The sequence below is a fragment of the Ophidiomyces ophidiicola genome, assembly GCF_022830035.1.
Source record: "Ophidiomyces ophidiicola strain CBS 122913 chromosome Unknown scaffold_6, whole genome shotgun sequence".
NCBI lineage: Eukaryota > Fungi > Ascomycota > Eurotiomycetes > Onygenales > Onygenaceae > Ophidiomyces > Ophidiomyces ophidiicola.
Genome location: NW_026054646.1, coordinates 73,614 through 98,451, shown reverse-complemented (window position 1 = coordinate 98,451; position 24,838 = coordinate 73,614). Strand labels below are relative to the sequence as shown.

Here is a 24,838-nt window from a genome sequence, read left to right as displayed (position 1 = left end):
AAAAAAAGGGAAAAACCATATGAAAAAAAAAAAAAAAAAAAAAAAAAAAAGGAAAAAAAATGAAAAAAAATTTTATTTAAAGTGGCTAAAGGTTTTTTTTAAAAAATGGTTGAATTTGAAAAAAAAAAAAAAAAAAAAAAAAAAAAAAAAAAAGTTTCTAGGATTCAAGATAAAGGTTGACCCAAGTTCACTATGTTATGGGCTAATTAGTTACTGCAATACCACCATAACGTTCTTCGGGATTCTAGTGGTCTTTTTAATTGAGGATATGGATACCTTTCCCTCTTGCCTCATCTCGGAGAAATGACGAGCTTCTTCCAGAAGGCGATAGCTACTCACTCAACCTGTGATACTTTTGCGAGATATTACCCTGGTGGGCATACAGGGAGTATGTAGCTATACTGTCTATGCCTGATACCCTGCGGAGCTCGTCGTGCAACTTTTGACTACTGTCCCTCCAACTAAGTATGGGAATTGCGAAACTATCTCGGGGCAGCATATACGGCCATCTTGTGCCTCAAGTTAAGTGTATGGGAGAGAGCAGATAAATGATTTAGGACAAACAAATCCTCTTCATTTACGTCATGACTCGACTGAAACGTATTGGTTAATGGTTCTATCCTAACCCACAACAATTGAATATCCGAAAGCTCACGATGAAAATATACCGAGTTATTGATTATCTCAGCGCTATTATTCCTTTCTGGAAATGCCCTCATGAGGTTGGCCGGATGTACCGCGACAATTTATACGATCAGTACGAAAACGAGAAATACGTTGGTTGCTTTCTCTCCCAGACCGCTTCCATCCATGAGTCCAAGTCAATTTATTATACATCATGTTTTCTCTCCCCTGGTGGTAGTTCATAATAACTTTTGCGCCTGTACTGTTATTGTGAGCAACCCATCCTGTCATCTAGCTAGAGTTATGGATTCGGCTAAGACAGAAATTGCGCCCTTTAGCCTGACTCCTTTCCCACCAAGGACTGATACGTCAAGCCCAGCGCAAAAAAGGCTGAGACCGGTATGTCAATTGTGCTCCATGTATTCTGGAGCCGATAGCTGGGGGCTGGGCAGTAACATAATCAGAGTAAGGATTATAGGATTATAACTTTCAACCACTTCTCATATCATCTCACCCCAAATATGCTAAAGCTACCATTCCTGATGATGAAAGTGGAGCAAATAAATTGTCTGAGCGGGGTGAGTGTTAGTAAATTTAACTTCAAGTTTATAGATTAAGTATAGATGATGATGTGGGTATAGAACTGGGGGCGGTACTGAGCAGTATGCAGCCAGGTGATAAAGATGATGTCTGAAAAGATAATTTCAATACTTCGAACTTTGAACTCTCCATATCATCAGTCGTGGTATTTATAGCAACAAGCCGTTTCGGCCATCTTGAAATAGCACACATATTGTGGAACTTCAACCTCTCGACTCTCTGCTCCTTGGGCCACATTTTTGATTATACAGGACTTCTGTGTGTAGCATTATGAGCTAAAGAAAGAGTGATACACATAAGCTATCAAATCGTGGCTGCTTGAGAGAAGTAGCAACATTAAGAGAAGAAGTTAAGACAGATACTTGTACCTTCGGTTAGAATGCCTTGGCAATGCTTGTTCCAGTGAAGGTTAGTTGCTTTAACTTCTCCGTAGCGAACCAACTAACAAAACCCTGGGGCTGGGAACAAGAGTGAAACACTACTTTTGAAGGTATGGTATAATTTTAATTCCCAGACAAGAGATTTGTAGGGGAGAAACCTGAAATTAGCTGAATACATTGGAGGGCGTCATGCTGTGAAATTGAAATGAATACTCCGTACTCCGTACTCCGCACATTCATGGGCACTTGGTATATGAGCGGGTGCTCGAGGATTTCAAGTGCGGCAAAGCTGCAAACGCAACAAACAGCGCGGCTCTCTTGGCGAGTTAAAGCGGCAGGTAGGCGCCTTCGGGCCGAATACTGGCCGATGGCGGGTGCTCAACCAACCACAGGGAGCCAAACCCCGCGCTCTTCCGACAACACAAAACCGCTCACGTTGATCTCACAGTCGCTCCGTTCTACATTCTACGAAAGCGTTCCACGGAGTTCGGCCGTCACCTCTCCCTAGCACGGCTGGAACATGCACCACTCGCCTAACCACGTTTAGCCACAGGTCCTGCGAATCCGACTGTCCTCCCTTGGTATACACCCACCCCTGCTTTCACTCTGCCTATGCCAATGAGGCATGTCAATTCCTTTCCTGCTTCTGGCCTGTTTTCGCCCATGCCAAATTCCCAGCCCACATTGCGATATCTTCGGACTAACGATGAATGTTAGCCTTGTGACCTGGGCGGCCGGGTTGGGGCGAAGATGCCTGCTGTAAATGATGGCTCGGGGGAACTGGCCATGTACCGGGCGTCTGCCCAAACGCCATTTTTCGATGTAAGAAAACAAGAGCTGCCTCCTGCCGTGTCTCCCAAGCAAGTTACCCTGCGTGATCGCGTAACCATTGCGACCCTCGTGCCCTTTCCCGCTGCAGCCGCATTACCGCATTCGCTCCTGGTTTACCTGTGCGATCAATTGAACAAAGAGATAGAAAAGGGTGATACGTATCCCATGGACAGTCCAATGTCTCTGGAGGAATTTGGCGCGCTTTGGTTTTCCAAGTTCGGGGCTGTGATGCTACTAGGCGAGGTTAAAGATGTCGCAGACGTGCAGTCAATGGGACTTTCCGGGGCAGACTGGAAAAAGACATGTTTGGGAAGCTTCAGTATAAAGCCGAATTATCCTGGTCGAAGTAGTCATGTCTGCAATGGGGCATTTTTGGTGACTGATGCATCGAGAAATCGTGGTGTTGGGCGGTTGATGGGAGAATGTTACCTTGAGTGGGCGCCGCAGCTGGTCTGCCTCCTGCTAGAACCCACGATTTATCATATGTGACTCAGGAGGCTAACTTGCGTAGGGGTACACCTATTCCGTTTTCAACTTAGTATACGAAACAAATGTTGCCTCATGCCGCATATGGGATGCTCTTGGTTTCAAACGCATCGGCAGGGTTCCCGGGTGCGGAAACTTAAAGTCATATCCGGGTCAATTAATCGATGCGATTATCTTTGGTCGAGATTTGGGCCCCGAAGGAGAGGATTTCGTTTCGGAGGAACGATTTGACAAGATTAGATATTACTTAAAGCATTCGAAATATCCAAGTGGCGCCGATCGAGCAGAAAAAAGCCGACTACGGAGCGCAGCAACGCACTATAAACTTGTTGGCGGACAGAATGGAGAACCGGAAAAACTCATGTTGAAAGATAAAGAGGTGGTATCAGACCCTCAGCAACAGTATGAGATTGCGCGCAAGGTTCATGAACAGCAACATGGCGGGATCAACAAAACAACGGCAAATATTGCCTTGAAATTCCATTGGGTCAGGATCAAAGAGACTGTGAGCATGGTAATCAAAAACTGTGAGAAATGTAAAGAATCTCCCAAGGCTCCAGTTCCTGTCACCGATATCCTAAGCTCCAGAAGAGATAAATCATCGACCCCTAGAGAACAGAAGAACGATATGTCTCCTAACAGATTCGGAACCCCCCCAGAGCAACTCTCTAATGTCCATCAATACATCAAGGAAGACCCCTTCGGTGGCCCTACAACACCTGTATTGCATGGTGCACTGGACGAAATGAAATTCCAAACGGAATCAGACGATATGGGAGAATATGCTGATATTCCCTTGGATCCTCAGATTATGGACGACATTCAGCATCACCTTCCGACCTTCCCGCACCATAGCGACGTGGATCCTTATGAACCCAATGGTCTTCATGAAACGCACGGCTTAGGCCATGACTTTGACCCTACACATTTACAGCATCACGACGGCACGAATGATTTTAGAATTGTTGAGGATGATGATACGTTAATAGCGTCGCAGGCGGCGGCTGCCCTACGAGACCAAACGATGCACCTGGTCGATACATCTCGACTGCATAATGAATCGCAATTGCACCGTGACCTCCTGGCAGCGGGCTTCGTTAGTCGGGAGGAGCCATCTCAGTTCGATGGTCGATATTAAAAACATTTTGGGATTGTAATTTTACATTGGAGGGGATTTCGTCTTTTAGCCTTGTGGAGCGGTAATGCGTACACTCTGGGAATGCGGCGTTACAAACAAGAGGATTGTTACCTTTGGAAGGCGTTGAATTATATATACTGCAACTGCCCATAGTTTCATTTCGGCTGAGCTTGTATGTACATTTGCCAATATTCTACGGAGTACCTAGTGCGATGCAATGTTTTATACGGAGTAATCCTTTTGAATATACAAGTTGAACTGTTTGATTTGTTTGCTATGTTTGACTAGTTTAGTTATCTAACTAGAGTCTAAACATGCAACCCTGAAGCTCAATTTTCCGGAGCTCAGAATTAACCCCACGCTTGGAATAACTCGCTGGACGTAATTAACCTGCGGCCATCTCACCCTTTCTTTACATTCTATACCACAAAACTGCTTCAAGCCTCCAATATACGTTCTTGTTTAGCGTCACACAAACCATTTCTCTCCAATCATGGCCTTCAGCGGCCAGACACCGACCATTATTGTTTTGAAGGAAGGTGTGTATTTACTATCTTTTCCTGATTAATACCCCAGGCATACATGCCCTAGCTAAGAGGGCAACAGTCTTTGTCATTGCTAAATGTTATATTTAGGAACGGACTCATCGCAAGGAAAAGGCCAAATACTGTCGAACATCAACGCCTGTCTTGCCGTTCAGTCAACAATTAAGGGCACATTGGGTCCATATGGTGGAGATGTATTACTCGTGGACTCCAATGGAAAGCAAACTATTACGAACGATGGAGCGACAGTAATGAAGGTGTGTAGTATCTTACCATTTGATTCGTCACGGAATATGTATCTTATACCAATCGATTTTAATATAGCTCCTTGACATCGTCCATCCCGCTGCCAGGGTTCTCACGGATATTGCCCGATCGCAGGATGCCGAAGTTGGCGATGGAACAACTTCAGTGGTTGTTTTGGCAGGAGAATTTCTGAAGGAGGTTCGCGAGTTTGTTGAACAAGGCGTGAGCTCACAAACTATTATTAAAGGACTGAGAAAGGCAAGCGCAATTGCGGTAAATAGGATTAAGGAAATTTCAGTAGATATGAAAGATGCTTCCGCCCAGGGCGGGATGCAGGTGGACACTTTGAGGCGGTTGGCAGGCACGGCCATGAATAGCAAACTGATCAAGCGAAATTCGGACTTTTTTACAAAGAGTAAAATACCCCTCTCTCCGCTTCTGCTTCTTTATTGCTGATCATAATGAATAGTGGTCGTCGATGCGGTTTTATCCTTAGATCAAGGCGATTTAAACGAAAAGCTCATTGGTATCAAGAAGGTTACTGGTGGCGCGTTACAGGATTCTCTTTTTGTGGACGGTGTTGCTTTCAAAAAGACCTTTTCTTACGCCGGATTCGAACAGCAGCCGAAATCATTTAAGGACCCAAAAATCGTTTGTCTGAATGTGGAGTTGGAACTTAAAAGTGAAAAAGATAATGCAGAAGTTCGAGTTGATCAGGTGTCGGAATACCAGGCTATTGTCGATGCGGAATGGCAGATCATCTTTAATAAACTTGAGGCACTTTATAATACGGGAGCGAAGGTAGTTTTAAGTAAATTGCCTATCGGCGATTTGGCTACTCAGTGCGTCCGAAGCTTTATAAAATATTTTCTATTGAGTTTCTACTGACAATTCTATTAGATACTTTGCCGATCGCGATATTTTCTGTGCTGGTCGAGTGTCTTCTGAGGATATGGAGCGTGTCAACCAAGCAACAGGCGCATCTACACAGTCGACATGCTCTGATATTCAAGAACGCCATCTTGGCACCTGCGGTTCTTTTGAAGAACGCCAAATTGGCGGTGAACGATTCAATATCTTTTCTCAATGCCCAGCGGCCAAGACCTGTACACTTGTACTTCGTGGTGGTGCTGAGCAATTCATTGCAGAAGCCGAGCGCAGTTTACATGATGCCATTATGATCGTGAAACGCGCCTTGCGCAACACCTCCGTAGTTGCCGGTGGAGGAGCCACAGAAATGGACGTGTCAAGTTATCTACATCTCTACGCTTACAAAAACGTGCCCAACAAGCAACAGGCGATTGTTAAAGCTTTTGCAAAGGCACTTGAAGTTATTCCACGACAGCTGTGCGACAATGCCGGCTTCGATGCTACGGATATCTTAACACGACTTCGCGTTCAACACCAAGCTGGCAATCTTTGGGCTGGTGTCGATTTCGACAATGAGGATGTGAGAGATAATATGAAAGCATTTGTGTGGGAGCCCAGCCTAGTGAAGGTCAATGCTATCCAGGCAGCGACCGAAGCCGCATGCCTGATTTTGAGTGTTGATGAGACTATTAGTAAGCTTCCCTTTCAGTATTCGTTCCATTATTACTTAGTTGGGTCATATCCTAATGCTGTTTCTTCAATTAGAAAACCAAGAGTCTGCTCAGCCACAGGCTCCAACCAAGCCATTGCCACGAGGAGCGGCCCAGAGAGTCTTAGGTAGAGGACGGGGCATGCCTCGACGATGAACGACGTCAGCTAATACAAAAGTAATGATCACTAGGGTGCTTGGGCACTAGATAGGTTCAGCAATGCTATGGAAACACTGGTCCCGCCCTGTCGTAATGCAAGTTTCGTAGCATTCATTGATTTAGACTGTGTGTTCCCCGTCTGCCACCGTCGGGTTTCCTGGGTGGCAAAACACTGCTGAGTCAGCGCTGCCCTACAGCAAGGAGCCGCGTTATCAGACCGCTAATTGGCCCGCTCGGGACTAGCCTGGCCACCGCTGGCCCGGCCTGCCCCCGTAAGGCCGCCCGTGTGCTTGTCCCGCCAACGTCAGCCCCTCCTTCGTCGGTTCACACTTCACGCTGACAACATCCATCGCGGCCACTGCTTAACTGAGCGGCCTTTTGTTTGTTTCTCAAGTCTTTTGTCCCTGGACCGTGTCTTTATCGGATTTTTGCCCGACGCACAGTGCCTGCGCATCCCCGGTTGGGCAGCTCTTGTCCCTCCATCGCCCTCGCCGACTCAGCCGCGCTTGGTGTCCACCTTCGGGTTTTTAAGTGCGGTTCAGCCCTCCGTTGCTTTTGCAATTTTCTCGCGACATCCCCAGCTGATATAAAGTAAGAATATCGCTCGCTTCGTCGGTCTATTCTTTTCCCGCGCACAGTGATTTTGAATACTCTGTTTTCGGAGAATCGAGTCTGCGCGATTCCCATATTCGCGTGTGTATCTGGTTCTTTGGAGATCCCCGCAGTCACCGCGTCAACGTCAGGTAACCAGTGATCGATTCAAGTGATCCTTAAATCACCATCATTCTCGTGTTTGCGGCTTGTCAGCTAGCTACCTAGACTATCGTCTGTCTTGCCTTTCAGTACCTACACCAGGCTCCACAAATATGTCCTATTATCCTCCATACCAAGGAGGCGCCCCTGGGTACCCCCCACAGCAGTATTCGTCTTATGGAGCAATGCCGTGAGTCAAGATAGCCGTAACTTTGAAGCTATAGCTCGTTGACACTGTACCAGACCTAATAATGGACCGCCCTCCTACCCTCCGGGTCAATACGGACAGCCTCCACAAGGCTATCCTCCACAAAGACCTCCATATGGCGTGAGTAGCCAACTGAAACTCTTAACAAACCTGGCTAATCTGTTGAGCTTCAGGCCCCTCCACCCTCCGGGTACGGACACCTACCTCCTGCAGGGCCTAATAGTGGCCCAAATTTCCATGGACAGCCAGGTGAGAAAGCACAGCCCTTGCCAATATACATACCAGCCAGCTTATTCGGTATTCAGGTATTGCCACGGTAACCAACAATAGCTACGTCCAGGGAAATCATAATGCGCCACCTCCACCTCCTACCGGTGCTGTAGCCTTTGGTCATGGCGCTCCCCAGGGCTACAGCTATCAGTACTCCAACTGTACAGGCAAAAGAAAGGCCCTTCTTATCGGTATTAACTACTTCGGCCAACGAGGTCAGCTGCGAGGCTGTATTAACGATGTGAAGAATATGTCGACCTATCTGAACCAGAGCTTTAATTATGCAAGGGAGGATATGGTTATTTTAACTGACGATCAACAAAACCCGATGAGTCAACCTAACAAAGCAAATATTTTACGTGCGATGCATTGGCTAGTGAAGGATGCGCGACCAAATGACTCTTTATTCTTCCACTATTCCGGTAAGTCATTGAATATTTATCCAACTTCATCCATGGCTAACTAGTGTGTATACAGGTCATGGTGGCCAGACCCCAGACTTAGATGGGGACGAAGACGATGGGTACGATGAGGTAATCTACCCAGTTGACTTCAGAAACGCGGGTCATATCGTAGACGACGAGATGCACAGAATCATGGTCAAATCCTTGCCTCCAGGAGTGCGATTAACAGCAATATTTGATTCTTGCCATTCCGGTTCCGCTCTTGATCTTCCATATATCTATTCCACGCAAGGTGTTCTCAAAGAGCCCAACCTTGCCAAAGAGGCTGGTCAAGGTCTCTTTGATGTGGTGTCTGCCTATGCCCGTGGCGATATGGGCGGTATGGTCTCGACAGCTATGGGATTCATCAAGAAAGCGACTCGAGGTGATGACGCATATAAAAAGACCATGGAAACCAAAACCAGTCCAGCAGACGTAATCATGTGGTCTGGTAGTAAAGACGTTCAAACTTCTGCAGACGCGACAATCAATGGCCAAGCCACTGGTGCCTTATCGTGGGCATTTATTACGGCATTGAAAAAGAATCCTCAGCAGAGCTATGTTCAGCTTTTGAACAGCATTCGGGACGAGCTCTCTGCGAAGTATTCGCAGAAGCCGCAGCTGAGCTGCAGCCACCCGCTTGGTAAGCTCCAGTCCTCGTACTATTACTAGATTTTATTGCAAGGCTAATTGTACATACTAGACACAAACCTCTTATACGTTATGTAAGAGCTTTCTATGATGTGAGGCTCTCAGGAAAGTTATTAATAGCTTTCAGAGATGCTTCAAGCCTTGGGCAGACATCAGAAACTACCTCACATTCTAGAAGTACGATGATTATGTCCTAGAATCAGGCAGAACTCTTGCATCTCTAAATGCCTTTGTTTCTATGTTTGATGTGCTAGCACAGTTATAAAATATTTGATGTCTGTGTCTTATGCTTATCTTCGTTGCGATTAATTTTTGATGATAATGTGTTTACCTGGTGACGGCCAAGTCAGGGAGAAAAATTGCTGGTCAAGTCATCTGGTATGATTATCTCTCAACTACATCTTCAACTGAATCTTTTCATGAGCTCAGGCCTTGTCCATGTTCTTATTTATTCCATGTTTTTAATGTTGTATGTGAGAAGAGCAAAAGGTATGGGACTCAAATGGAGTTGTAAGTTTTTGTTTTGGGCCTATGGTAGGGAAGAATACAACATGTTTTCTACTAGGTGGTGTGATTGAACATAAATCTCCAACATTTAGAATTCCCACTATGCCTAAATGTGCCAATATATATGTTTTCTGCTTCCGTGGTAGTATGAGAGGGGGGATCTAGAAAATGTCGAACATCCTATCAGCAATGTAGTTAATAAAGCAAAAATATAGTAGATGGATAATGCACTGACAACCCACAACAGCATTATCGCACCTCAGACCACGGTTCTCAAAGGATTTTAATTGGAAGATGCTGCAGGTTGAACAGGTGTTCCACCGGGTCCTGGTGATTCAAGTCGTATAATGTTAAGCATAGTGAAATATTCTTCCTTATATGTGTGTGGGAAGGCAGATTGAAGATGTATCGCATAATCCGGCATCTTCTTCTTCCCCGGCATATCCAAATACATCCAAACAAAATCCCAGTATTCGGGATACCATCCCGCCCACTCCCAGTCAAGGATTGCAGTTATATGACCATCATCATTCACCAGGATGTTTCTTGGGCTTAAGTCGCCATGGGCAAAATGAATTCCATGGTTATCAGCAGGGCGATCCTGGGCACCTGCAGCCAGGAAGTCATTAAATTCCTTCTCATTATCAAAAGGGCCCCCCCAGCGCGATTTGTAAAAGCCAGTCCTGACCTTGTCATTATTCACTGACTCGATTCGCTCACTCGTCAAATTTCGGAGTTGGGTAAGGTAATCACCAAGTTGACGGCATGTGGAGGCTCTTTGAGCATCATTCAACTCCTTCCAGACTTTGTCTAGTGGCTTTCCAGGAACGTAATCCATCACAATGTATGAGACATTCTTCTCTTTGTCAAACTTGGTGTCGTGAACCTTTGGCACAGGAATAGTTGTGTTGGTAGTAATAAATTGCATCGCGTCCGTTTCCCGACATTCATGACGGCCTTTCTTCAACACTCGGTGTTCATCTAGACGAAAAATATGGGGAATTATAGAATTGCCAAGCTCCTGGCCATAGCCAGCTAAAAACGCCTTGTTAGTCTATAGCATCAGAGGATGTGGGCACCAAAAGCAGGATAGTGAGCGAGGAACCTTTTGGGGTGAATGGGTTCATGTAGATCACGGTGGGATTTATTTGCAGTGATGCAGTGTGGGAAACGACAGCCTACAACTTTGTAAGAGGTTCACCATTTTACTTGAGTGTAGTTAGTTGTGTATGCAGTTAGTCATCCAACATCCCATGTGCTTTATGCTTTGCAGAATGATTGCAGCTTCCAGTGGCCTAGTATTAACCGCTGTTCGTTGGCACCAGCCTCTCTAATTTCATGGCGTTGGGGTAAGGAAGAAAGACCCTGCCTTTTATGGGAAGTATTGGGGGCAAAAGCGGCCCACCGGACCACTTAGCCCACCGGGTCAATAAGTGGCCTTTCACCGGTTCTTTATCGGCTCCCTGTGGCAACGAAGGGGGTTGCATTGGTATAGTAAGGACTCTGCATTGGAGGTTTCTAGTAGACATGCATATCAGATAGTTGTTGAGCTCACAAAGGGATGCTTAAGAGCCATCTCAGCTGTTGGCCGCTGTGCTGGGTCAATTACAAGAAGATGCTCAATGAAATCAATACAGGCTTCAGAACATATCTCCCGTGGTAGCTTTAACAATTCCTCTCGTAGGGTACCTACACTTATATAAGGTTTTGCTTCACCTGTTTCAGGGTGTAAGTATCCACCACCCTCGAGGGCCTCTGCGAGAGCAAATTCATCCTTGAAATCGGGATTCTCTGGTGGCTCGATGTGCCAAACAAGCCTGAATATTTTGGCTAAGCACCAAGCTGTCTGATGATCCTGGATTATCTTATTCCAAGGGCCAAAAAGGGGGGGTTGATATCAACCAATGTGCAATCTGTATCCATGTCAGGCCAGTACTTCAAAAGTATATGGAGCTATCTGGCGTACAGTGACACCCAAAGACCATATGTCTGACGAATGCCATACACCAAAACCCTGCCAAACCTCTGGAGCACGCGTTTCATGAGTCTGAGCACCCTGGAAATTTTTGGCGACTCCTTCTGAGAATGCTTTTCAATGTCTTAGTATGCAAAGAGGGTCTGCTTGTTTTGGACTTAAATGAAAAACATACCGTTGTCTAAATCTCCGAGTTTGACCGTCGGTATCGGTGCGCCCAGGTTTGAGATAAATATATTGTTTGGGTTTACATCTGGAGGAATGATAAGTCTTCGATCAACAGTCTAAGGAAGATGGAATGACATACCTGTATGGACTCCTCTTTCCTGTTTGAAAACAACGAGAGCTTCTAGTATGGACTTGCTGACAATAGCAGGTAGTTGCTGGTTTGCGAATGGGTTTCCAAAGGGACGAATTTGCCACAGATCCGTGTCCATCCATTCAAGAACAATCCGTTTGTTCACTGATGATTCTGATGGAGTCCAGTCATCCTTCTCGGATTTTTCAATGATATCAATCGCCTGACGAATATACTTGCACGATTGTATACTTGGCAGCTGATGCACGCGCAGCTCACGTTCTAACTGAAGGTCCTTGACCACAACACTGTTTGCAGAAACAAAGTCATCAGAAAGTGGCACAAACTGAGTTATTCAAGATGCCAATGAAGTCATACAATTCACCGCTAGATTTGGGGTATAGGCCTGAGAATGTACTTATTGCGGGTGTAGGGTTAGAGCTATTAGACGCCGGTAAAACAACAGCTTTATGGAGTGAAGGGGGTTTCAACAGCTCAAGTAGTTTATATGACGCTTTCTGACCCTTGAGTATTCGGTTAATAGAAGGGGCCATTTGGACAGATATGGTGGCACTTGGAGAGTTATGTATTCTGTAGATAGGTAGTTAAGTCATGGCTTAATTCCTTTGTATTTGTTTTTTTAGATAGGATAACTACATAATGAATGATCTGGATACTCCGTACATTTTTGTTCCAATGCAGCTTGTAGCTACCTAGTGGTTAACTACACTGTACATATTCCTTCCATACATAGAAGTACCTAGTTAGAAATGAGCTCTTATGTTGTTATGTAACTACATAGCTATGTACCTAAAGCCCTTATTGTGTAGTAAAGACCGAAACTTTATTCACTAACTAGTTAACGACATATGTAACTCTCCATACGGAGTACTCCATACTACTACCACATTCGGCTACCGGGTGATCATCAACTCGACTGTCCCTAATTTCACTTCAAAACCAGCTATTACTGTTGAGTGCAGCGATGGAGGCTTTTCCTCCCTCATATGAACATGCCACTGTGAGAGATGTATGGGCTATCATCGCACCGTATATCCCTTCTGCAGACCTGTATACTGCTTGTCTAGTGTCTAAAGAATGGTATGAAGTATTTTGCCCTTTTCTATGGGGTGTGCCGACCTCACATTTTGAGGTGGATGATGACGATGATGCTGCTGTGTATGGTATATCACCTCCCCAACACTATAGAATAGGCTGTTTCCTGGGCTAATTGCATTGATTCCGGCGAAATCTCGAGCCGGTTAAAGTTGCTCTAAATCACTTCAGAAGAGTATTGAAAAGATGTCGGCAGCAGGTGCGGGAACTTACGCATACTCTGCGTTTTCCCCCTCCGCCGTCTGATATATACGGCGCGCCCACAGGAATGTGGCTAGTCGAAATTTTAGAATATCTACCAAATTTGCAATCATTAATTGTTCCAGGGTTGCCCTTTTTTGATCACCGTTCGCTCACAGCGCTGGGCAGTGTGGGTTCTAACCAATATTGTCAGAAACAGACGTATAAATTACGTTTGCTACTTGCAAGTCACGAGCAAAATACCACGACAGTCGGACTACGGAATGCGTTGCAACAGCTTCCAAAACTAGTGTATCTAGACATATCCTACACAACGGCTGCCCGAGATCCTGAAGTGCTCTCTTCACTTTCGCCACTTCGTGAATTGCAGGTGCTGAAACTACGGGGCATTGGGCTGAGGAATGACGATGTTGACGTATTAGCGGAAGCCATTGGAACTAAAATACGATTTTTAGATATCCGGGATAATTTAATAAGTGATCATGGTCTGAGAGGATTGATTCGAAATTGTTTTTTGCGACCCGATTCGCAAAGCGACTTCTTTGAACAGGCAAATTATCAGTTTGAATGGTGCCTGCCAACTATGCGATTTGGGCATATTTTAACACCCGATTCATGGACGAGCGAATACCTTGATGCCCACTTCTTTGGACAACTCACTCTACGGCTAGATGGCAGGTCAGTATTAGAGGATATTCCCCATGTTGGTATTACGCATTTGTATATTTCTGGGAACCACTTGTCCAGTCAGGGAGTGTTCAACCTTCTTAGTATTGGTAGCCTTGTTGTTTTCGACGGTGGAACAGTTGACGGGCCTGACAAGAGCCCCATATTTTCAGATAAAGGCCCTCTCAACGGCGCAGAAAAGCTCATATCAATCCTCCGCCAACCTGCGACCAGAAAACTTACGTACCTGCGAATTCATCATGCCATTGTGCTGAGAAATGTTCTCGTACAGCACAGCACAGGCTTACCTGCTCTTCCGCAAGAGCAGCCAATTAATTCACTTTCTGCGGAGACATTTAGTTATAGAAAGCAACGGCCATGTTTTGAAGCTGCTTCGACGTCTGTGTATGGTCTTGGGAGTACGTTGGTTGCGGATCCATTTCGCCCCAATCCATCTGAAGTACAACAAACAGATAGCCCAATACAAGCTGTGCCTGGAACCGCATTAACAACCTCGGTAAATCCTGAAAACATCACACCACTTGAGATCTCAGACCATCTTTTGGGCCACCACCAGACTCCAATAGTACAGTCACCTTTGTCCCCGCAATTACGAGATCGTCTCGTTCAAGAACTAATTGCGAAACGCCCTCTAATTCCCGGGATATCTGAGTGCCGAAGCGAAGAATACTTCACGCCATTTCATCCTTCAAGTCTTCCCAACCTCCAATCCTTGGTTCTCACTGATCTCCCGTCTTGTGCCCCCGCTACATCCCCCTTGTTATCCTCCCTCAAAAGCTTTATCTCGGCATGCGCTGATGAAGCCTGTCTGGCTTCATTACAAGCCGAATCAAACTACTCTCTTCCCCCAGGGTTATCGCGGGCTAAAGCAGAGAAGCAACTTGCAAAATCTCTATTTGCTCTAGAAAGTATAGTTCTAGAAGTTGCTCCGGCCCGAAAACCCCAAAACCCTAGCCTCTGGCCCCTTTCCATTCATAATATATCTATGCATTCAAAGTCTAGCACGGGAGATAGGGACTCGGAGAATCTGTGGGCTGCAGCTGCAAATGATTTTAGCTTCTTTGTCGGAGAAAGGTGTGGTACACCAATGGTTGCAGAGGCTGTAGGTGAGAAAGAGTCCCCGGCAGCACATGGTGATAACTCAAAGCAGCCAGTCACACAAAAGCCAGAAACGTTGAATAGTTCTATAAGCCATCATGAAGCTGTACCAAGACAGCATTCAGGCACAAACTTGCCTCAATCGCGTGACTATGTCAGCCAAGCCTCCATGGGACCGGAAGTAGACCTCGTCATGGCCCTGGCATCTTTTCGTAGAGAAAGGAAGGCGGTATATAATAGCCTATTGAATAGGGAAAAGCAAGCCGAACTTCGAACGGAAACTATACCAAGTCATGTCGAAGGTCACTGGAAGGGGGATATTAAGATTGTAAGGATCTAAATAAAAAGTTGGAATAATCAAGATGGATGTCAAGCAATCTGGGCTTACTGGTAAGCCCAGTAATATCCCGGTTCTTGAAGGCTTGACTAAAATATAGCATTAGTAATGGAAAGAACGAATGCATCTCCTGGCGCATATCAACATGAATGAACACTTGCTTCCAGTATATAGAAGACTCGTTGATGATGACTCATGAACTTCTGATCCAGAGTAAGGGCATTTTGAGGTCGTTCACGAAGCGAAACGAAACAGACATCAAAGCAAGTCTTGCATTGCATGCAGAGAGGCTGTGGTATTTCTAACCCACAGTATCTGCCGGTTCGATACATATTCGTTTCCTTTTAAAACACTGATACCAGGGGCGCACGGGAAGAAAAAAGTAGCATGATACATGAAAAAACATTAAATCATCCCTTTCCTGTTTTGGTGTTTTATGCTCAAACCCAGCCTGTAGAAACGTCATTTGTATTTTTCCCACATGTACCATGTGAACTTAGTTACTTCTCGCCCCTAGGCACCTTGGAAACAGCGCACGCGGTCATGGAGGCCCGGAATTGAGGTGGCATTTATGCCTTAGCAGTCTTAGCAGCCTGCTGGGGGTTCAGCTTCTTCACATCCTTTTGGAATCGCATTCTTGGAGGAGGAGCACGATTGCGGCGACCTTCCCGGGATCGAACACTTTAAGAGACCCGACATCAGTACCATTGTTCCACATATGTGAATATTTCGATCTTCATCCGGGCAAAAGTGGGAGGAATTCTGTTCCGTACCGTACGATCTTTCCGTGAATGGCGCAAGAGACACAATACTGCAGCTTCAAGTACATCTTTGGGACAGTGTACTCATCAAAAACGGAGGCATCCGAGATATCACCTGTATTATCCAACGAATTCAAAATGGTTAGTCAATTCGAAATTTCAAGTCTCTGTCGCCAGAAACTGAATAGGTATAAACTGGCAGTTACGTACGGACGGCAGCGGACTCGACCATGTTGCGGATGGTGAATCTCTTGATAGCCTTGTCCTTGGGTGTGCATCTCGAGCAGTTGGAGCAGCGAATTGGCTTGACGTGACCACGTCCCTTCTTGTTGCGTCCGCTGTAATAAAACACAAGAACAATTTGTTAGCCCTTCCATAATTTCTAAACTCTCTCCCAATTGGAGAGTTGTATTTATCAATGGAATTTGATCACCCACTTCGACGCTCGCTTCTTGACCATTTTGGCGGTGGCTTTTTTCCCTTCAGTCAGAAATCGACAAACGAGGAAACTTCGGAGGGCGCGCGAGGGCGACGAGAGCAGCGCTTCGGAGGTGTTGGTGCTTGTCGGGAGGTCGGATTGTTCGCTCGCTTCTCGACCAGCTTGAGCTCGCCGGTTTGTCGTTGTGGGCGCCGCACCCTAAGCGAGCCTAGTGAGTCACGGGACCGAGAGGCTTATTTTAGGCCTAGCGCGCCAAGCTGTCGTTGTTTATTCACGTGGTTGCCCCGTGCCCCGAACCACCCGACTTGGTGTTGTTGCCGTTGCAAAATCGGGCATTCTCGACATTAGCAACCCTGTCTCCCGATTCGTTATCGCACTTACTTTTCAAACGGGCGAGGGAGTCCGACGTTTGATATCCTGTCATCTACTACGTCGTTGATACATCTGAGCAGTATACTCGTTCAAGATGTCTGCCGGCACCATTCGAAATCGAACCATGGGTCGCGGCCAGCTACCTTTTGATGGTGCCCCGTCTGCTATACCCCGAAAGGTCGACCATTCTAGCACGCAGAGTATACCGTCTGATGTTGGAAGTTCTACGCTGAGTGCTAGTAGACAAAAACAAACAAAACGAGATGAGGTACATGTCTTGTCCACTGACAACCCTCTCCCACTTCCTCCCTTAAACTCACTGTTATTGGAGTTTATGCATTAATAAGACGAGATAGGCCATTAGGAAAAAGCTGGAGGCAGATCTTAATAAGAAAAGATTCACTCCAGCCCGGGCTCGATCCACCCGCAAAGCTCCCCCTGGTACCGTTCTCGCCCTGAAACCCAGCCAGGCGCTTCAGATCAAACCCAGCACAACAGTAGCAGAAGCAGCCCAGATGATGGCTGCTAAAAGAGAAGATTGCGTTCTTGTAACCGACGACGACGAACGAATCGCCGGTATATTTACAGCCAAAGATCTGGCTTTTCGTGTAGTGGGGGCCGGAATAAGGGCGAGAGACATTACCATTGCAGAAATCATGACGAAGAACCCGCTATGTGCCCGAACCGATACTAGTGCTACTGACGCGTTAGATTTAATGGTCCGGAAGGGCTTTCGTCACCTCCCTGTTATGGACGAGAATCAGGATATCTCCGGTATCCTCGATATCACCAAATGTTTCTATGATGCCATGGAAAAACTTGAACGCGCATATAGCTCCTCTCGTAAATTATATGATGCTTTGGAAGGCGTGCAGTCTGAGCTTGGAGCTTCCCAGCCGCAACAAATTATTCAGTATGTTGAGGCATTAAGACAAAAAATGTCCGGGCCCACGCTGGAGTCTGTTTTAAATGGCCTGCCACCGATTACGGTATCGGTGCGCACGTCGGTAAAGGACGCCGCTGCACTAATGAGAGAGCATCACACTACTGCCCTTTTAGTGCAAGATCAGGGTTCAATCACCGGCATTTTCACCAGTAAAGATGTTGTCTTGAGGGTTATTGCCCCAGGGTTGGATCCTGCCACCTGCAGTGTTGTGAGAGTGATGACTCCTCATCCCGATTTTGCCCCAACCGATATGAGTATACAAGCTGCCCTTCGAAAAATGCATGGTCGGTTTTTCTTTTTTTAAACTTCCCGTGTCTTTGGATTTTCTCACTAACTGGCTACCAGACGGGCACTACTTGAATCTTCCTGTTATGAATGAATCAGGAGAAATTGTTGGTATGGTTGATGTTCTTAAATTAACATATGCCACATTAGAGCAGGTATATCCTTCCATACCTAATATCAATTTCAAGGCCTGTTAATGTTTCTAGATAAATACGATGCAAACGAATGAAAATGAAGGTCCTGCATGGAACAAATTCTGGCTTTCCATGGACCATGAGTCGGACTCGATGGTCTCTGGAGGAGGTCATAGTCAAACACCTCGTCGATCTCTACTCAGTACTGACCTAAGAGACCGCGGAGATAGCGTTCTTCCCAATGAATCTGCATCACACCACGGAGAAGATGTACACTCAGAGATATTGGAGACGCGGCCAGCCGCAAACGAGGACGCTCCATTCCCGTTCAAATTCAAAGCACCCAGTGGACGTGTTCATCGACTTCAAGTCGTTCCATCGACTGGCGTTGCAGGCCTTGTTGCTAACGTATCAAGCAAACTAGGAGCTGAAGTTGATGCTGTTGGTGGTGACGCCATTGTGGAGGAAGGGCGAATGAGTAACAGCGGATATGCCCTTAGCTATTTGGATAATGAGGGCGACACGGTGTCTATTACAACTGACCAAGACCTTCTAGATGCTATCATACAGGCCAGAAAAGCGAGGCAGGAGAAGGTCGATCTTTTTGTCCATGATCCGGAAAAACCGCCGCTACTTGTACAGGAACCACAGCCGGCTATCGTCAAAGCATCAACTCCATCTGAGATCGTGACAAGGTCGCCAGCAGCAACGGAAGAAGACCCCCAGAGCCCGGCGGAGCCAATCCGTACCGAAAAAACCGTTGTCCAAACGTTAGCACAAACACCTGCAGACCAACAGTTAATACAGGGTGTACCCAACGAGCTTATCTTGCCAGGGGCTATCGTAACCCTTGCTGCTGTCATCTTGAGTGTGTTTGTTTTAAGTCGAGCTGGAAAGCGATGACCTCCATAGTCATGACTTTTGTTCAACGGTGTAGAACTCTGTTTGGAATTGGCGCTAAATGTTACTAGACTTTTCTTTTGCTGCTTTCTCCAGTATTTTATTTCTAATACCCTTTACCCCTCCGTCGAAACGTTAGCCAAAGTACCCAGACTTGAAAACACCCGGTTATATACTCGCAAATAAACGGAAATTGGTTGCAAACAGGTCATCCATAACAAACAAAGCAAACATGGCTCGCGCGATAGGACTAGCGCCAGAGGTCCATTCACGCCCTAAACTTTTTTCAAACATGCAGTAAATATCACTTTACAACCATCCCACTTCCATGCGCGTTGCTGTGAAACATCGCACACCTTGCATTTGTTTCCCAGGCTTAGGCCCAGCAGCAGCACGCATGCTTGGTTATTTATTACCTAGTTTTACCGTCTAAACTACCCCATCATTGCGACAGTTCCCCTAAATATTGTCGTGACACGGTTGGCCACACTGGAGTTGCTCTGTGTGCCTTGACACAAAGCCACTTTGTCTGGCGCACAGCATCTTTTGCTTTCATTTCTGACTTGAACTCTTCTAGCTGCTCTGGATCAACTTCACTGTGAGCAGGATGTCTATTCTACCACCCGAAATTCACACTGCTCTATCTCAGTTATTGCTGGGGCTAGCGACACCTGACAACCTGGTACGCACACAAGCCGAGGAGCGACTAAATAATGAGTGGGTTCAAGAGCGCCCAGATGTCTTGCTTATGGGACTAGCTGAACAGCTGCATGCTGCGGAGGATTCCAATGTAAGTGAGCGCGGGGTAGTTGCAACAAAGCTTGCCCTTCACCATTTCAAATGAACTGTTGCGAATGCATTCTGATGTGACTATCATTGCGTTACTAGACACGAACATTTGCTGCTGTTCTATTTCGAAGGATAGCTGCGCGGTCTGTGAAAGACCCTAATTCGACCGACTCAAGAAGACTGTTCTTCACCCTTTCCCCCGACCATAGAATAGCTATTCGACAAAAATTACTGCAAGCTTTGAACGGTGAAAGCGTATCAAATGTGCGCAACAAAGTTGGAGACGCGGTGGCCGCTATCGCCGAACAATACACAGAAAGCGGTATGAATAGTCCAGCGATGAGAATAGAGACATATAGTATTCGTATTGGCTTGATTTGCTGATACCTTTGGAATATAGGGGAACCTTGGCCCGAACTTCTTGGAGTTCTGTTTCAAGCCAGCCAGTCTTCGGACACTGGCCTTCGCGAATCCGCTTTCCGCATCTTCTCCACTACACCGCGGGTCATTGAGAAGCAGCACGAGGAGACGGTTCTTGGTGTTTTTATGAAGGGGTTTAAAGATGAACACATCTCGGTATATACCCTTGAATAATACTTGAAAGATCTGGCTAACAAACTTTTTTACAGGTTCGAATCTCTGCAATGGAAGCTTTTGCATCGTTCTTCGGTTCTCTACATAAGAAGTCCCAGTCAAAATATTTTTCTTTAGTTCCAGATCTTCTGAATATTCTTCCTCCACTCAAGGAAGCTGATGAAAGCGAGGAACTCTCCAAGGCCTTTGTTTCCCTTATAGATATTGCTGAACTCTGCCCTAAGATGTTTAGGCCCCTTTTCAATAATCTTGTGAAGTTTAGCATTAGTGTCATTGCTGACAAAGAGTTGTCAGACCAAGTCAGACAAAATGCATTAGAGCTCATGGCCACATTTGCAGACTATGCGCCAACGATGTGCAAGAAGGATCCTGACTTCGCAAAAGACATGGTGACGCAATGCCTAAGCTTGATGACAGATGTTGGCTTAGATGATGATGATGCAGCTGAGTGGGGAGCATCGGAAGATGTGAGTTTATGATTTATTATTGTTTTTCCACCACTAACACCTTTGAAAGCTTGATCTTGAAGATAGTGACAAAAATCATGTTGCTGGTGAACAATGTATGGATCGACTTGCCAACAAACTTGGCGGCGAAATTATTCTTCCTCCTACATTCAATTGGGTACCACGGATGATCTCTTCGGCTGTTTGGCGAGATAGGCATGCTGCCCTCATGGCAATTTCTGCCATCTCCGAGGGCTGCAGCGACTTGATGGTCAATGAGTTGCAACAAGTCCTTGCACTTGTTATCCCTGCCCTTCAGGACCCACACCCACGGGTAAAATTTGCAGGCTGCAATGCCCTTGGCCAGATGAGCACTGATTTTGCCGGCACTATGCAAGAGAAATATCATTCTGTGATTCTCGGAAACCTCATTCCGTCCCTAAACTCGGAGCATCCCCGAGTTCAAGCTCATGCCGCAGCGGCTCTTGTCAACTTTTGTGAAGAGGCAGAGCCAGCAATCCTTGAACCATACCTTGAACAGTTGCTGGGTCATCTTGTTCGGCTACTTCAGAGTCCGAAGAAGTTCGTCCAGGGACAAGCACTCTGTACGATCGCCACGATCGCCGACTCTGCAGAAGCTACATTCGCGAATTATTACGACAGGTTGATGCCAATGCTGTTCAATGTCTTAAGAGAAGAACAATCTAAAGAATACAGAGAAATTCGTGCGAAAGCTATGGAGTGTGCTACTTTGATAGCATTAGCTGTGGGCAAAGATAAAATGGGTCAGGATGCCTTAACCTTAGCACAATTGCTCGCCCATATCCAGCAAAATATCACCGATGCGGATGATCCACAGTCTTCGTATCTTCTACACTGCTGGGGGCGTATGTGCCGCGTCCTTGGGACCGACTTTGTTCCTTACCTTCCTGGAGTTATGCCACCATTACTTCAAGTGGCCGCTGCGAAGGCAGATTTACAAATTCTTGATGATGAGGCACAAATCCAAGAGGTTGAGCAAGATGGCAAATGGGACTTGCTTCCACTGAAGGATAAGGTTATTGGAATTAAAACAAGTGTCCTTGAGGACAAGAATGTGGCGATCGAGTTGATTACAATTTACGCACAAGTTCTCCAGGCTGCGTTTGAGCCTTACGTTGTCGAGCCGTTGGAAAAGATTGCACTACCTGGTCTGACATTCTTCTTTCACGACCCTGTTAGAGTGTCGTGCGCCAAGCTTATCCCTCATTTGCTTAACGCATATAAGAAGGCCCATGGTGATCGATCTCCTGAATTTTATCAGTTGTGGTCTAAGACTGTTGAAAAAATTATTGAGTGTTTAAGCGCGGAACCCTCCGTCGATACTCTGGCCGAAATATTCCAGTGTTATTATGAATCCTTGGAGGTAGCGGGCAAAAACAGTCTGACTCAAGATCAAATGCAAGCTTTTGTTGAAGGCACCCGATCAACCTTGGAAGACTATCAGATCCGCGTAAAGAGACGAATGGATGAGAAAGCTGAAGTGGAAGAAGGTGATGACGAGACGTTATCATTCGAATATGAAGTCGAAGAAGACCAGAATTTACTCAGTGATATGAACAAGGCTTTCCACACGACCTTCAAGAACCAGGGATCGGACTTCTTACCAGCCTGGGAGCGTATTTTGCCATTTTACGATGTCTTTGTTGTGAGCGAAGAACCAACACAACGACAGTGGGCTCTTTGCGTTATAGATGACGTACTCGAATTCTGTGGTGAGCATTCATGGAACTACAAAAACCACATTTTGCAGCCTTTGATCAACGGCATGCGAGATGACAATGCGGCCAACCGCCAAGCAGCTTCATACGGTGTTGGTGTTGCAGCTCAAAAAGGTGGGGCTGCTTGGAGTGAATTTGTGGCAGCCAGTATCCCTACTTTGTTCCAAGTCACACAGCATGCAGAAGCCCGATCTGAAGACCATGTTTTTGCTACTGAGAATGCTTGTGCTAGCATTGCCAAAATTTTACATTTCAATGCCAGCAAAGTGCAGAATCCTCAACAAGTTGCTGATAATTGGGTCAATACACTTCCGATCTTAAATGACGAAGAAGCTGCCCCCTATGGCTACTCTTTTCTTGCGCAGCTTATCGACCAGTAAGCCCCTTTGTTCCTTCTACAATACTCTTGCAACTATTGCTAATCATCTGGCCAGGCAAAACCCTGCTGTCTTAACACATGCCCAGAATGCTCTCACCTATGTTGTTCAGGCCCTTGACGCTGAGACCCTACAGGGTGGCATTGCGGAAAGAGTTGTGGTTTCGGCTAAAAGACTATTAACAGTACCAAACGTGAATCTGGAGCAAGCTCTGAGTAACGTCCGTCCAGAGAAACAGATGGTTCTGCGCAGATATTTTCAATAAATAACAAGCCTTTGGAATTGTTTATCCCCTGCTAAAATTCACGGTCCCCCCTTTCTTCAGTCTCAGTATTGACTACTGCCACCAACCTCCCTCTTCCCCTTGCCCCTCAAACCACTCTGCAGCGCCCTGCAGTTTTTCATGTCTCGCTATGCCCTGTAATGTTTGCAAAATCATCCAACAAAACCTTTAGTTAGTCTTGTGGTGTTCAGCATTTGGTTCGTTAGAGCCTTTGTTTTCAGAGCCGAACTCCCCATGATATTTACAGTCCTACCAGCACAGAAAACATTATTTTCTTAGCATTCAAGATAGTGGATTTGAAATACCAGATGATTCGGTAGCTTCTCAACTAGCTTTACCAACCCCGCATTGGCAAGATGCATATACGTAGCTTAATAATAGCCTGGTATAATGCAAGATCCAGGAAAAATGCCACTGTTGATTTGACTATACGACGATTGAATCTCAATATAGCCGATTTACACTCCCCCAGGAAATGACCGAAGGAACCGCATCCTCCCCAGGCCTCGAGCCGCAGAAGGTCCTTGTTTTCGGTGCAACTGGTCTTATCGGATCTAAGATTCTCAGCGCTTTGGTCGCGATAAAAGCCCACCTCGAGTCAATAGCAGTATTTACTTCGCTGACGACTTTGGAGAAGAAATCAGAATTTCTTGACGATCTCAAAAACGAAGGCATCCGTGTGATCACTGGAAATCTAAACAACGAAGATGATATTCGTCGTGCTTATCAAGGCATTTGCCCCTCACCGATGGCAACTTGATCTTACTTCAGGATGGGGTTGCTGACCCAAGACAAGGGATTGACACTGTCATAAGCGCCCTAGGTAGAGAAGTCCTATCTTCTCAAATTCCTTTGATTCGACTTGCTGCCTCGCCGTCGAGCTCAGTCAAGTGGTTCTTCCCATCAGAGTATGGGACAGATATCGAGTACTCGCCGGCGTCTGCGCAGGAGAAACCTCACCAGCAGAAGCTTAAGGTGAGAGCTGCATTGGACGAGGTTAAAGGCACACTGGCGCATACATACGTGGTGACTGGGCCTTTTGCTGATCTCTATTTGGGGCCTGGACTGCGTGACGCTAGAGGGGGGGCTTTCAAGGTGAAGGAGAGAAGGGCAGACCTGCTAGGCGACGGGCATGGTAAGATAAGCTTAACGACTATGGATGAGTAAGTTTGTTTTTTTGTACGTTATAATGCCCAGGGCTAATCAAACTGCAGCGTTGGGAAACTTGTTGCTGCTGCTATCCTTCAGCCATCCTTGGCTAAAAACCGGGCACTGAAGGTCAATTCCTTCACTACTACGCCAGCTGATATACTAGCCGAGTTTGAGCGTCAGACTGGGGGTCAGTCATGGGGTAATATTACGCACACCCCTCTCGATGAGTTGCGGAAGCTGGAAGAGGAGGCTTGGAACGATGGTGTTGTTGGAAAGGCGACAGTTCTCACACTAAGGCGGATATGGACGGAGGGAGGAACTCTGTATGAGAAAAGGGATAACGAGGCTATAGGGGCACCCCCAATGGAGACATTGGAACAAGCTGTGTCCAAAGCAATCAAAGAGCAGACTGAAGCCGCTGTGTAGTTAGATTGCTTGGGCGTTGATGTTACCCAAATTGACCACTT

General features: G+C 46.1%; 8 protein-coding genes across 8 annotated transcripts; 6 read left to right on the top strand and 2 right to left on the bottom strand.

Annotated features, from left to right (window-relative positions):
• Window positions 1-2,354: 2,354 nt before the first annotated feature.
• On the top strand, window positions 2,355-4,059 carry SPT10 (the record flags this gene model as incomplete). Its single annotated transcript, XM_049251276.1, has 2 exons — window positions 2,355-2,885; window positions 2,947-4,059. The coding sequence occupies 2 exons, from the start codon at window positions 2,355-2,357 to the stop codon at window positions 4,057-4,059; spliced, it is 1,644 nt and encodes a 547-aa protein (XP_049109576.1).
• Window positions 4,060-4,552: 493 nt separating this feature from the next.
• Window positions 4,553-6,561, top strand: CCT7 (T-complex protein 1 subunit eta; the record flags this gene model as incomplete). The annotated part of the gene is made up of 5 exons (XM_049251275.1): window positions 4,553-4,598; window positions 4,695-4,861; window positions 4,929-5,265; window positions 5,320-5,692; window positions 5,751-6,561. 5 exons carry the CDS (start codon window positions 4,553-4,555, stop codon window positions 6,559-6,561), a joined length of 1,734 nt encoding a protein of 577 aa, XP_049109575.1.
• Window positions 6,562-7,455: 894 nt separating this feature from the next.
• MCA1 (Ca(2+)-dependent cysteine protease) lies at window positions 7,456-8,992 on the top strand (the record flags this gene model as incomplete). The annotated part of the gene is made up of 6 exons (XM_049251274.1): window positions 7,456-7,532; window positions 7,586-7,670; window positions 7,724-7,799; window positions 7,856-8,242; window positions 8,298-8,906; window positions 8,967-8,992. 6 exons carry the CDS (start codon window positions 7,456-7,458, stop codon window positions 8,990-8,992), a joined length of 1,260 nt encoding a protein of 419 aa, XP_049109574.1.
• A 712-nt stretch (window positions 8,993-9,704) lies between these two features.
• On the bottom strand, window positions 9,705-12,248 carry LOZ57_002195 (uncharacterized protein; the record flags this gene model as incomplete). Its single annotated transcript, XM_049251273.1, has 8 exons — window positions 9,705-10,456; window positions 10,527-10,599; window positions 10,977-11,238; window positions 11,324-11,334; window positions 11,388-11,509; window positions 11,572-11,649; window positions 11,704-12,002; window positions 12,073-12,248. 8 exons carry the CDS (start codon window positions 12,246-12,248, stop codon window positions 9,705-9,707), a joined length of 1,773 nt encoding a protein of 590 aa, XP_049109573.1.
• A 431-nt stretch (window positions 12,249-12,679) lies between these two features.
• Window positions 12,680-15,136, top strand: LOZ57_002194 (uncharacterized protein; the record flags this gene model as incomplete). The annotated part of the gene is made up of 2 exons (XM_049251272.1): window positions 12,680-12,878; window positions 12,963-15,136. The coding sequence occupies 2 exons, from the start codon at window positions 12,680-12,682 to the stop codon at window positions 15,134-15,136; spliced, it is 2,373 nt and encodes a 790-aa protein (XP_049109572.1).
• Window positions 15,137-15,702: 566 nt separating this feature from the next.
• RPS26A (40S ribosomal protein S26) lies at window positions 15,703-16,354 on the bottom strand (the record flags this gene model as incomplete). Its single annotated transcript, XM_049251271.1, has 4 exons — window positions 15,703-15,814; window positions 15,907-16,009; window positions 16,105-16,232; window positions 16,332-16,354. The coding sequence occupies 4 exons, from the start codon at window positions 16,352-16,354 to the stop codon at window positions 15,703-15,705; spliced, it is 366 nt and encodes a 121-aa protein (XP_049109571.1).
• Window positions 16,355-16,799: 445 nt separating this feature from the next.
• Window positions 16,800-18,973, top strand: LOZ57_002192 (uncharacterized protein; the record flags this gene model as incomplete). The annotated part of the gene is made up of 4 exons (XM_049251270.1): window positions 16,800-16,973; window positions 17,062-17,935; window positions 17,997-18,091; window positions 18,143-18,973. The coding sequence occupies 4 exons, from the start codon at window positions 16,800-16,802 to the stop codon at window positions 18,971-18,973; spliced, it is 1,974 nt and encodes a 657-aa protein (XP_049109570.1).
• Window positions 18,974-19,577: 604 nt separating this feature from the next.
• On the top strand, window positions 19,578-24,797 carry PSE1 (importin subunit beta-3; the record flags this gene model as incomplete). Its single annotated transcript, XM_049251269.1, has 9 exons — window positions 19,578-19,760; window positions 19,859-20,081; window positions 20,160-20,335; window positions 20,389-20,820; window positions 20,870-22,935; window positions 22,994-23,156; window positions 23,692-23,938; window positions 24,016-24,382; window positions 24,434-24,797. 9 exons carry the CDS (start codon window positions 19,578-19,580, stop codon window positions 24,795-24,797), a joined length of 4,221 nt encoding a protein of 1,406 aa, XP_049109569.1.
• Window positions 24,798-24,838: the final 41 nt, after the last annotated feature.